We start from the raw sequence: 12,768 nt of genomic DNA, 5'->3' as shown, positions 1-12,768 counted from the left end.
GGTAAGTTAAAGGTTGCAGGTATCGACTGCGAGTATGTTGCTGTGATCGTGTGCGTTTTTTACACAAAGTGAGTATATACATTTCATTGTTACTACTGTCCACTGTTGTGCCGTTTGTCCGATCGCGGTTTGCTTCGTGTGCGCGCCGTTTGCTTGACAGCTCCGGCGCGCTCCTTTAAGTTTACCTCGCATCATACGAGTAGCCGTGAGGCAGCGGCACGGCGACTAACGGTTGCCAGAAAATGTATTTTGTTGTCTCGATGACTTATGTTTGGTGTGTTGCCGAGAGTATTTCATTTATGGTTATTCAGTATAGCGGAACCATTACACGCAGTTAGTTATGTAATGTGTGCTGTCTACGAGTGTTGTGTGACGTCAGAGGTTGAGCGTTGACTTAGGTATTGTATTTCTGTCTGTAGTAGAACCACACACACACACACACACACACCCCACAAAACCACACACACCCTTCACACGCTTCACACAATACCCTTTTGCCAGTTTGCCTGTATGCCCCTATGAGCCACAGTGCCTGTTACTTTTTTGCCAATAATTCAGTAAAGCAATTAAAACTGAACCACGTCTTCCCTCCTGTGTTCTGACCGACACCCGGGGGCGAAAACAGCATAACCATCCGAGCCAACCCCCTATGCCAGGGGTGTCAAACTCATTTTTTTCACGGGCCGCATTGTAGTCATAGCTTCTTTCGGAGGGCCATTATGACTGTCAACCCAAATAAATGTATGAGCACCTCAGATTATATACAGTCAAAGCTACAAAACAAACTGACAAATAACTCGTTTTCAAATCAGACGAGTAAAAACTGGTCAAATATTAAAAAAAAAGATATTATTAAAAGTGAAGACAATTAGCAATTCTAGTAATGACACACAAATTTGATGCACAATTTGTCTTCGCGGGCCACACAAAATGATGTGACAGGCCGTATCTGGCCCCCGGGCCTTGGAGTTTGACACCTGTGATTTAAACCCCAGTTTGAAACCCTAACTCTAGTATGAACTCTAGTTTAAAACCCTAGCCCTAGCTTTAAACCCTACTTTGAAACTGTAACCCTATCTTTAAACCCTACTTTGAAACCGTAACCCTAGCTTAAAACCCTATTTTGAAACCCTAACCCTAGTATGAAACCCTACTTCGAAGCCCTAACCCTACTTTTAAACCCTACTTTGAAACCCTAACTCTAGTATAAAACCCTGCTTTGAAACCCTAACCCTAGTTTGAAACCCTAGTTTGAAACCCTAACTCTAGTATAAAACCCTGCTTTGAAACCCTAACCCTAGTTTGAAACCCTAGTTTGAAACCCTAACCATAGGTTTAAACCCATGTTTGAAACCCTAACCCTAGCTTTAAACCCTACTTTGAAACCCTAACTCTAGTATAAAACCCTGCTTTGAAACCCTAACCCTAGTTTGAAACCCTAGTTTGAAACCCTAACCATAGCTTTAAACCCATGTTTGAAACCCTAACCCTAGCTTTAAACCCTTCTTTGAAACCCTAACTCTAGTATGAAACCCTACTTTGAAACCCTAACCCTATCTTTAAACCCTACTTTGAAACCCTAACTCTAGTATGAAACCCTATTTTGAAACCCTAACCCTAGTTTGAAACCATAGTTTGAAACCCTAACCCTAGCTTTAAACCCATGTTTGAAACCCTAACCCTAGCTTTAAACCCTACTTTGAAACCCTAACTCTAGTATGAAACCCTACTTTGAAACCCTAACCCTAGCTTTAAACCCTACTTTGAAACCCTAACTCTAGTATAAAACCCTACTTTGAAACCCTAACACTCGCTTTAAACCCTACTTTGAAACCCTAACTGTAGTATGAAACCCTAACACTAGCTTAAAACCCTAGTTTGAAACCCTAACTCTAGTATGAAACTCTACTTTGAAGCCCTAACCCTATCTTTAAACCCTACTTTGAAACCCTAACTCTAGCATGAAACCCTACTTTGAAACCCTGACCCTAGTTTGAAACCCTAATCTTAGCTTTAAACCCATGTTTGAAACCCTAACCCTAGCTTTAAACCCTACTTTGAAACCCTAACTCTAGTATGAAACTCTACTTTGAAACCCTAACCCTAGATTTAAATCAGGGGTGTCAAACTTTTTTTTCGCCGGCCGCATTGTAGTCATAGCTTCTTTCGGAGGGTCATTATGACTGTCAACCCAAAAAAATGTATGAGCACCTCATATTATATACATTAAAAGCTACAAAACAAACTGACAAATAACTCGTTTTCAACTCAGACGAGTAAAGACTGGTCAAATATTTCTAAAAAAAGATTATTAAAGGTGAAGACAATTTGCAATTCTAGTAATGACATGAATTTGATGCACAATTTGTCTTCGCGGGCCACATAAAATGATGGCCCCCGGGCCTTGAGTTTGACACCTGTGCCCTATACAGTCCTCAGGCTCCCCAACAATAGCGGTAGCAGTTTACATTATTTTATTGCAATATTTTTCCTTATTTAGATTTGTTTCAAGACTACAGTTACAGTTAGACTTCACTTTGATGGTTCATGCAGTTATTGCAATTTTGTTGTTTTATCACAGTAGATTCGTTGATTTACATTTCAAAAACCAGAAGCCATTCATTTACAAATGTGATTGCACTTTACATATTTAAATGTTCAGATATTAAGATGTGATACAGTTTTTGCATGATTCCAAAAACCACCCGCGATAAGTGAAATCCGCGAAGTACGGTCACCCTCTCATTTGTATATACATTCTTTTATCTATACATTTGTTGTGTGTCAGTAAATGTATATGAAACCATTTAAGTGCATATTTTATTGTAAGAACATTAAATAATTGTTTTAAACATGTAAATAATACATTAATAGTATAAATAAGAAAATTTTGAATAAATATTGAAAATATAAATATTATACGTGTGTGTGTGTAACATGTTAACAAAAAGTACTGGGCAGGCTAACGAGTTAGCGGAAAGATGCTAATTCGCGATAATGCTAATTCGCGATAGTGCTAACACGCGAAAACGGACCTCTAAAGTAATGTAAACGAACATTTGCAGCAATACTACATTGTCCTAAAGGTTAGACACGTGATCGTTCATTTCTCTTGTTAGGAGACCCACTTACATTGTCAATGACACTAAATCCGCGATGTAATGAAGCCGCGAACCGCGATGTAGCGAGGGATTACTGTATTCCCACGTGACAAGCAATGTTCCCTCTAATTTTTCAAGTGTCTGTGGAAACACACAAGCTCCCTGTACACACAGTGGACCACTGTGTGCAACACTAGATGGAACGAACGAACGAACAAATAAAATATTATCAATGAGAACTTTAACTTTCTCGGGGTCGGATTTTGTTTTGTGTGACAGCTTGTTCCTTTTCTGTGGGTCTTCTGCGCTCTCCCACAATAATGTACTGATCCCCTGTCCCATCTTGAGTCTTTGTACAATTCCAAAAGCTTTCAAATGACATTTCTGCTGAATGTGACGCTTGAGGTAGCCAAACTTCCATTCAGTACATATTTTTCCCTCCGTAAACTCACCCGCCACTTTGGCTTCACTGCATGTTTTGCATAGTAGACCCAGTTTCACCATTTGCTCTTTTATTTGCACACACTCCGACAGCCATTCCATCTTAAAAGAACCGCCGCGTCTCTTATTTACTTTGGCTTGGCGAGTGGATGTGTCGCTGCTCGTTCGTTTCGCCATGATAAGGGGTTAGCTAACTTAGCATTTGCATCTCTGGACTCCGCCGCACTGTTGTTAGCTAGCTAACCTGCACGGCATGGATGGGCAGGACACATTTTCAGGCACTGTCAATGCGATGATTGGCTATGTAGCGTAAGTGAACCCTATCATATCATTGGCTGGACACCTGTCAATCACTGATTTACACTACAAAAAGGCACAGAAAGAAAATAATTCGTCCACTTAATTAGATTAGATTACGTCTAACATTAGCTATTAATCAGTTTATACTGAATTTTAATTTAATTCTAATGGGACGTCCAACGCTGCGTGTTGTGATCGTTTCGCTTCGGGGGGGGGGGGGGGGGGGGGGGGGGTATTGCTAACGGGACGTCCAACGCTGCGTGTTCGCTTAGAGGGAACATTGGGCCTGTGGAATAATCGGAACTGGAACTGACGAGTCTGAATCCATCCACTGAATTCCGGAGTGAGCGGAGTTGTTTACAAGTGACACAGAGGACGAAGATTTCGATGGATTTAAATCATATGGAGTGACACGGATGGTTCGATAAACTTGTTATTTATGTTATAGTTATTTGATACATAGTTTATATATAGTTATATAGGCCTGTGGAATATTTGGAAGAGCAACTGACGATGAGTCTGACGACAGCGCTGCATATACTTCCGGAGTTAGCAGTGGCGTTGTTTACACAGAGGATGAAGATTTTGATGGATTTAATGATTTGGAGGGACACGGAAGGTTAGATAAATTTGTTATTTGTCATAGTTATTTAATATATAGTTTCGATATAGTTATATAGGCCTGTGGAATAATTGGAACCGCAACTGACTATGAGTCTGACGTCAGCGCCGCATGTACTTCCGGAGTCAGCAGCGGTATTATTTACACAGAGGACGAAGATTTGGATGGATTTAATGATTTGGAGTGACACGGATGGTTTGATAAACGTGTTATTTATGTTATAGTTATTTGAATAACTGTTAATATGTTAGGTCAGGCACGTTCTCAGTTCCTCGTTTGTGTTTATGTAACCTTAGCATACCGTATCGTTGAGCCTGTAGTCGCCTATTCATGTCTGTTCTTGGTGTTTAATTTTGTCAAATAAAGTTCTCCCAAAAATGCGACTTGTATTCCGGTGCGACTTGTATATGTTTTTTTTCTTCTTTATTATGCATTTCATGGCTGGTGCGACTTGTACTCCGGAGCGACTTAATCCGGAAAATACGGTGTGTGTGTGTGTGTGTGTGTGTGTGTGTGCGCGTGCGTGCGTGCGTGCGTATATACTGATTTGATAAAACGTAATGTCCTCTGATTGGTTCATCGGGTCTACATAATACGCCTGTACATTACGGAAGCCACACAAAAACAACTTTACAGATTTTGGAATTCGGTTCACACACAAAGCGCACCTTATTAAAAGGCATACCTTCATTTTTGGAGAAAATGAAAGGCTTTTAAGTGCGCCTTATGGTGCAGAAAATACGGTACTTAAAATGGTCGCCATTTTGAATAACGCATTATTGGCATCACTGTCAACCAGGTATAGTCTTTATGGCCCGTAGGCCAGAGGAGTGGCTGGGCCAAGTGGCGATGTGGCATGACGGCTGCCGGCACAATTGTCTGGAGCGGAGTGAGCAACGGAGCTCAGGAAACTTGGACAAGCTGAACTGCAGCAACAGCAAAGCTCATCATCCATTTTTAGAAAGCATAATTTGCAGACCTAAAACAGCAGTCCAGATACTTTGAAGCATATTTAGAAGTACAGCAGTATCAGCACGGATAACAATACTGGTGTCTGTATTAGTGCATCTGATATAAAATTAAGTTTTACAGTGATCTTATTTATTCGGGAAAAAAATACACAATGTGGAAAATGTAATTGCACAATAATTACAAATGACATAAGAACCAGCTTTCCCAGGCCTGAACAGACAATAAATAATTGCTCAATTTACAAAGTTCTTTCATACTGTGAGTGAAGTCAAATTTAAAATGAATGATTCCTAGAAAATGCGCACATGGGATGAAAACAGAAGAAAAATAGCTGAGAGCAAAATCTGGACATGAGAATGAAAAATCAGAATGGGTATAGGAAATTATTTCCCATTTCATCAGAAAAGGGGATTCATTTTGTCTTAATCCAGCCACACTTGAATTGCTGCAAAGTGCTGTTACCACATCATTTACTTTGAATTGACATTTGGAATCACATCCAAACTAGTTGCAGATAGACCTACAAAAAAACAGTTCCCGACCCCCCACCCTCACACAGCACAAAATGACTGAATAGTTCAGTTGTGTCAATAAGAGAAGGTGAGTGTATGGGCCACAGCACCACCATGTGGATAAATTGAATATATTCAAAGCAGATCTTTCTGGCTGTTCCATTACTCATGTGGATGGTAAGCTATGATTCAAGGAAGTGACAAAAAGGGACAAAAGCATCATACCGAGTGGAGTCCACCTCAAAACTGATGTGTTCAGGGGTTGATATGACCCCTTTTAACAAAGGCTCCAGTAACTTCTGCAGGTATGCTGCTCCGTAGACCTAATATATAACCACAATGAATTCAAAGTTATTGTTTCAAAAGGAATTCCTGTATGATACAACTTACTATAATACAATACATAATATAACATAACAAAATGCAATACAAGATAAAATAATTTAACACACTAAGACAGGGGTGTCCAAACTTTTTGCAAGGAGGGCCAGATTTGATAAAGTGAAGGGGTTCCGGGGGCCAATAGTTTTTTCGGACATTTCTTAACTACAAACATTTCATGCAAATGCACACTGTTATAAAACAAATTTCACTGTCCCAATTGTCTTTATTTTTCAAATGACAAAATAACCAAATATAAGCCACTCAGGCAGATGTGAACAACTCTAAAAACACAAATTCTGCCTTTCATTCATATCTGAAGAGTCAGATAACATTGAACAAACTGTATGAAATACCTTAAATTTACATGAGTTTAAAATTCTTTTTGCCTCATGAACATTTTAAACAGGAGTTATAAGTCATGCAAAGTTGTCTGTTATTATTAAAACTTAAAATAAGTGAATTTTGCTCTGGTCATTTACAATATCTTCCAGAAAGTAATAGTTTGTGTCACGTCTACAGTTTCATAACATCAACAGTACCATGGCCACTTCGAATTATTTAATATTAAGTAATATTTACTTTTGATTTACTTTTGACTCACAGCCCCGCATGAAGAATCGCTGTTGTGATGCCAGTTCAGCTTGGAGCTGCTTCACTTTATCAGCTCGGTCACTCCCTGTTAGCTTGTCGTATGTGTTAGCATGTTTAGTCTAATATATTAGACTACAGTGTCTCTTTAGGTTGAAATCCTTAAACAAGACAACTGTCTCTTTACAAATTAGACAAACACAATTGCCTTGATTTTCAGTGAAGAAGTATTGTAATTCCCATTTCTCTTGAAAGCGACGGCCTTCAATATCAACTTGACTCGTTTTCTTTGCAGTCGCCATGGCAGAAATGAGCGGAGAGGGGTGGTGCTGCTAACTTTTGGTAATAGTAGGAATTACAGTTTCAAGTTTCATGATTTTTTGGTCTTCAATTTGACAGTGCAGGCGGGCCATAAATAATACATTATAAGACCGTAGCTGCGGGCCGTATGAAATCTGACCGGGGGCCAGATTTGGCCCGCGGGCCGGACTTTGGACATGGCTGCACTAAGATGTAATACAATACAACATAATACGATATAATGACAACAGTATTACAATTAAGAAGAAAAAAAATCCCCTTTAATTAGTTGGAGTTGAGAAGTTTCCTACCTTAAAACAAAAGGTCATTATTTTGCTTGCCAGGCTGTTTCCCCGAAAAAGGGTTTGCATGGAGTCAGCAAGCTCCACCTCTTTGGAGAACATATTCCAGAGCAACTGGTAGAGGAGGTGACGGGAGTCGAACAGTGTCACCAGGACCCGGGCAAGCTCATCCTTAAAATGTAGATTAATACATTATTGCTTGAAAGCAATACAATAGAAAATATGATTACCTAAGATAAATCCACACTTGCTTTCCATAATAACAAGAAATACATGATTTCAGACATCCAAAGAAAATGTTGGATTGTTAACAATCCTGCCAGGTGAATTCCTTGTCTTCAAACTACTAGAAATATTTAATACAGCCTCACTTCAACCCACTCTGGCCAAAGCCACACCCTTTACTAATGAGACGTGCACTGTAAAAGCCAAGCAAAAAAGCCATTCTTAGCACAGAGTTGCCACGTTGCTTGCATGGGTTATTCATGATGGAGCGTTGAGTTACATTGTCTCAAGACCCGTCATTTCCTTGTTCTTGACCAAAGCCAAGTAAACCAGGTAATCGATGCTGCAGCGTATGTCTACCTAAACTCGGTCAATGATTGACAACACCCTTAGGTAACACTAAAGCCTTCTGAAGCAGCAATCTCTGTAGGATATTCTTGTCAAGGCGCGTTGCGTTTCAAAGTAATTATTCAAATAGAATTTGAAGCACAAGAGGCATTTCAGACAGGGATGAAGATCATTTTAATAATATACTTCAGTCAGATCATACAGAATGGAACCTTGATTTACCTGCCATCATGCATGAACGCAAAGAAGATTCTTACCCACTGGGATCCCGGAACAACATTAGCCAGTGCCATGGCAATAGGTAGTTCTCCCTGGTCTCCCATCATAGTGACCAGCTCAACCAGCCTCTCAAAGCGGTCAGCCAGAACCGTCTCAGCCAGTGTGTCAAACTCGGTTCCCTGCTGCAAGATCTTTGTCAACACTTCCATAAATGTGGCTCGAGTTTGCAGATCTTTGTGGTAACCCAGACCTGAGCATTCATATTTGAAAAAGAAAAAAAACCTCAACAACTACATTTTACAAAGCAAATTTCCATAAATGCTAAAAGTGTGACAAAGTCAAACTCACCAATAGAGTGCATGAGGCCGCTGTCCACGTTAGCATTGAGGAGGTTGGACATGGCCAGGACAGTACAGTGGCGAAGAGAGGCCAGGCGGCGCGACATACCCCTCTTGCATCCGCTTACTGCCTGACCCTCATCCTCTACCTCACTACAATCATTTAGCAGATTCATGAATAGGGTGAAGTACCTGCAGGATGACAAAAAATATTTTTGAAAATTCTTTCTCTTACCACCAGTGTTCACTCTAATTTTTCAAGTGTCTGTGCAAACAGACAAGCTGTGCACACTGCGGACCACTGTGTGCAACACCAAATTAAATTAAATTAAATTAAATTAAACAAATAAACAAACAAACAAACAAACAAACAAACAAATAAATAAATAAATAAATAAAATATTGGCAATGAAAACTTTAACTTGCTCGTGGTCGGATTTTGTTTTGTGTGACACGTCATTCCTTTTCTGTCGGTCTTTTGCCCTCTCCCGCAATAATATACCGATCCCCTGTCCTGTCTTCAGTCTTTGTAGAATTCCAAATGCTTGAGTTAGTCCTACTTCCATTCCTTCCATATTTTTCCCCTCCGTTAACTTGCCCGCCACTTTGGCTTTATGTTTTGCAGGAGACCTTTCTCATTCGAAAAATAGAAAATCTCACCCAGTTTCACCGTTTCCTCTTGTACTTGCACACACTCCGACAGCCATTCAATCTTAAAAGAACTGCCGCATCTCTTGTTTATTTTGACTTGGTAAATGTATTTGTCGCTGCTCATTCGTTTCGCCATGATTAGCTAATTTAGCATTTGCATCGCTTGACGCCGCCGCACTGTCGTTACGTAACCTGCGCGGCACGGATGGGCAGGCCAAATGTTCAGGCACTGTCAATCCTATGATTGGCTGTGTAGCGTAAGTGAACCATATATCATTGGCTGCACACCTGTCAATTACTGATTTGCACATCAAAAAAGCACAGAAGGAAAATCATTCATCCACATAATTAGATTAGATTACGTCCAACATTAGATATTAATCAATCAGTTTATGCTGAATTTTATTTTGTGCGCAGCCTGGAGTTTCTTGTGCGCAGAGACTGCGCGACCAGTGCGCACTTGCGCAGCTGCGCAGCTTAGAGGGAACACTGCTTACCACTTATTTACGTAGCATATCCTAGCAAGGTTGACAACTATAACTGTACAGTCTGTTTGAGGTTGAGTTCAGGCAATAGACCTGTTTGTTGAAGATGTTTCACCTTTAATTTAAATGGTGTCATCTGTTCTAATTTTTAAGCGTGGAGTTTCCGTATTTATGTGACTGGAAGGCACATCTCCTGTGGTCATAATGGTCAAATATTGTTACTGTTGCTGCACAGCATGGCTGCCGGCACAATATTTGGTCATTACCTGTCTGGTGGAAAAGATATTCATTTGTAGCCACTCTTCGGTAGAATAAGATAATCTTTGGGGATGCAAGAATATTGTTACAGATGATGGGTGTTGGCACAAACCACCTTCTATGTTTAGACTAGGTCATTCTACAAAACACAATTCCAATAAAGTACGAACATTGTGTAAAATGTAAACTATAACAATATTCTGAGAATAATTTTCAACCTATATTTAACTGAATACTGATTAATGTTACTGTTACTTTGTAATTGTATTCATTTGATGCATCCCAAAAAAAGCTGGGACTGGGGTAACAAAATACTGGAAAAGAGAGGCATGCTAAAACAACAAAAATATTAAAGTGTTAGACCCAATTCCCTGACAATATCCAAATGAAATTGAGTGGGATGCATCAAAAAGTGCATCCAGTGTGAAAACTATGCCAAACATATGACAGTGGTGACACCTAACAAGATGTGGTCCTATCATGGAAAAATCTCACTGACTGCAAGCAATATCAACTGTCCACTAATAGAGGGTACTAATAGAAAAAATGGGAACTCTTTGACTCTGAGGCACTGTTTTTCTTGTTACAAGGTGGTGTACTGACTTATTTGTAAAAATTAAGAAAATATATTCTAACTTGAGAAAAAGCTGTGATTTGGCCTCCATTAGCTCCACTCCATCACCCTCCTCAGGTTGCAGAGGAAGACCAGCAAGCAAAGAGACAACTGCCTCCATACTGGCCTGGTCAAGATCCCTGCATCACACACAGACGGACGGGCAAGAAACAATGAAGAATGCAGTCAATACTGTGGTCAATGTAAGACACTACTGGCAACCAAGCTATACCTTGTTAAACACTTGATGTCATCATCAGCTGCTTGATTGGAAGTTCCCATCACCCAGTCAGTCAGGTACTCCACCATCTTATTTCTTAAAACAAAATCAATTATGAAAACTCACAGCGGAAATTGTCACAAAAAGACCATTTTCCATCCATGACTCAAGGCAGGGGTGCTGGTACCCATTTATAACCCAACTCACAAGAGGCCTGACTTCCAGCTTTCACAGACGGATGTATGACTCAATGCTAAATGTTTGTGCTCGACCATAGTTTTTACTTTTGGTGTATAAAATACTCAAACTTCACCAGAGCTTCGCGACTTTTTAGCATCTACTTACGAAATGACGCACCAGCCCAGACACAGAGTAATAGGGCAAAAAGTGTGACTTTGGGATAGTCCGACATGCATTATTTGCTTTTCAAAGTAAGAAAAAGTCAAAGTTTGCTTTATTGTCAATTTCTTCACATGTCAAGACACACAAAGAGATCGAAATTACGTTTCCCACTATCCCACGGTGACAAGACATAGTACACAATATACATATAAGTAAACAACACAAAAAGTAAAAACAAGAAGGCACAAACAATGAATAAATAAGAGCAATGAATAAATAATAAATAAACAAATAACATAATAAATAAGAGGAGCAAAAATGGAGCAAGTGTGCATACAGCAGACAGTCAGAATATAACGCAAAAGTACAGGACGTTACGCAGGAGGGGGGAGAGAGTTCAGGATCCTAACAGCCTGGAGTATGAAGCTGTTGGTGAGTCTGGTGGTGCGGGAGCACAGGTTCCTGTTCCTCTTCCCAGAGGGCAGAAGATCAAACAAAGAGTGAGCGGGGTGACTCACATCACACACAATCATGGTCGCCTTGCGGGTGAGATGGGAGGTGTAAATGTCCCTCAGGGAGGGGAGTGAAGCACCAATAATCTTACCAGCCGTGTTCACTATGCGCTGCAGGGCCTTCATGTTGTATTCAGTGCAGCTACCACCCCACACAGCGATACAACTGGAGAGGACGCTCTCAATGGTGCCACGGTAGAATGTAGTCATGACGGCCGGAGGAGCACTTGCTCGCCTGAGTTTCCGCAGGAAGTACAGGCGGCGCTGAGCTTTCTTCGCCAGTGATGCGGTGTTGGTGGTCCAGGAGAGGTCCTCACTGATGTGCACCCCCAGGAATCCGGTGCTGCTCACTCTCTCCACCACAGCACCTTCGATGGTCAGTGGCAGGTGTTGGGTGTGACCCTTCCGGAAGTCAACAACAATCTCCTTGGTCTTGTTGACGTTCAGCAGGATGTTGTTCTCCCTGCACCACGTGGCCAGAAGGTCGACCTCCGACCTGTATTGAGTGTCGTCGCCCTCGGTGATGAGACCCACCAGAGTCGTGTCGTCGGCATATTTCAGCACGCGGTTGCTGCTGTAAGTTGCAGTGCAGTCATGCGTCAGCAGGGTGAAGAGCAGCAGACTGAGCACGCAGCCTTGGGGGGGCCCCCGTGCTCAGCGTGATGCTGGCGGAGATATTGTCGCCAACACGTACTACCTGAGGCCTCTGACAGAGGAAGTCCAGTAGCCAGTTGCAGAGGTAGGTACTGAGGCCCAGCTTGTCGGGTTTGCAGATGAGTCGCTATGGTACAATGGTGTTGAATGCAGAACTTAAGTCCACAAACAGCAATCTCACATACGAGTCCCTTCTCTCCAGGTGGGTGAGGGCTGAGTGGAGGGCAGAGCAGATGGCATCCTCAGAGGACTGTTTGGCTCGGTACGCAAACTGGAAGGGGTCTATGGTGGGGGGGAGAATGGATCTTATGTGCTCCATGACAAGCCGCTCAAAGCACTTCATGATGATGGGTGTCAGTGCCACGGGGCGGTAGTCATTGA

The 12,768-nt window shown here is 41.3% G+C and overlaps 1 protein-coding gene across 3 annotated transcripts in view; it reads right to left on the bottom strand.

Annotated features, from left to right (window-relative positions):
* The window catches only part of nf1a (neurofibromin 1a), a 145,385-nt gene that overhangs the window by 81,142 nt on the left and 51,475 nt on the right, over positions 1–12,768 (bottom strand). For all 3 annotated transcript variants that reach the window (XM_037267697.1, XM_037267699.1, XM_037267698.1), the window contains exons 23-28: positions 10,892–10,975; positions 10,683–10,799; positions 8,663–8,844; positions 8,353–8,564; positions 7,532–7,693; positions 6,174–6,271 (exon numbers count right to left, since the gene is read on the bottom strand). In XM_037267697.1, the coding sequence (XP_037123592.1) occupies positions 6,174–6,271; positions 7,532–7,693; positions 8,353–8,564; positions 8,663–8,844; positions 10,683–10,799; positions 10,892–10,975 (855 nt within the window). The remainder of the gene's footprint in view (positions 1–6,173; positions 6,272–7,531; positions 7,694–8,352; positions 8,565–8,662; positions 8,845–10,682; positions 10,800–10,891; positions 10,976–12,768) is intronic.

This window comes from Syngnathus acus, chromosome 13 (genome assembly GCF_901709675.1).
Source record: "Syngnathus acus chromosome 13, fSynAcu1.2, whole genome shotgun sequence".
Taxonomy (NCBI): domain Eukaryota; kingdom Metazoa; phylum Chordata; class Actinopteri; order Syngnathiformes; family Syngnathidae; genus Syngnathus; species Syngnathus acus.
Note: the sequence above shows the minus strand (reverse complement) of the source record. Positions and strands in the feature narration are given on the sequence as shown.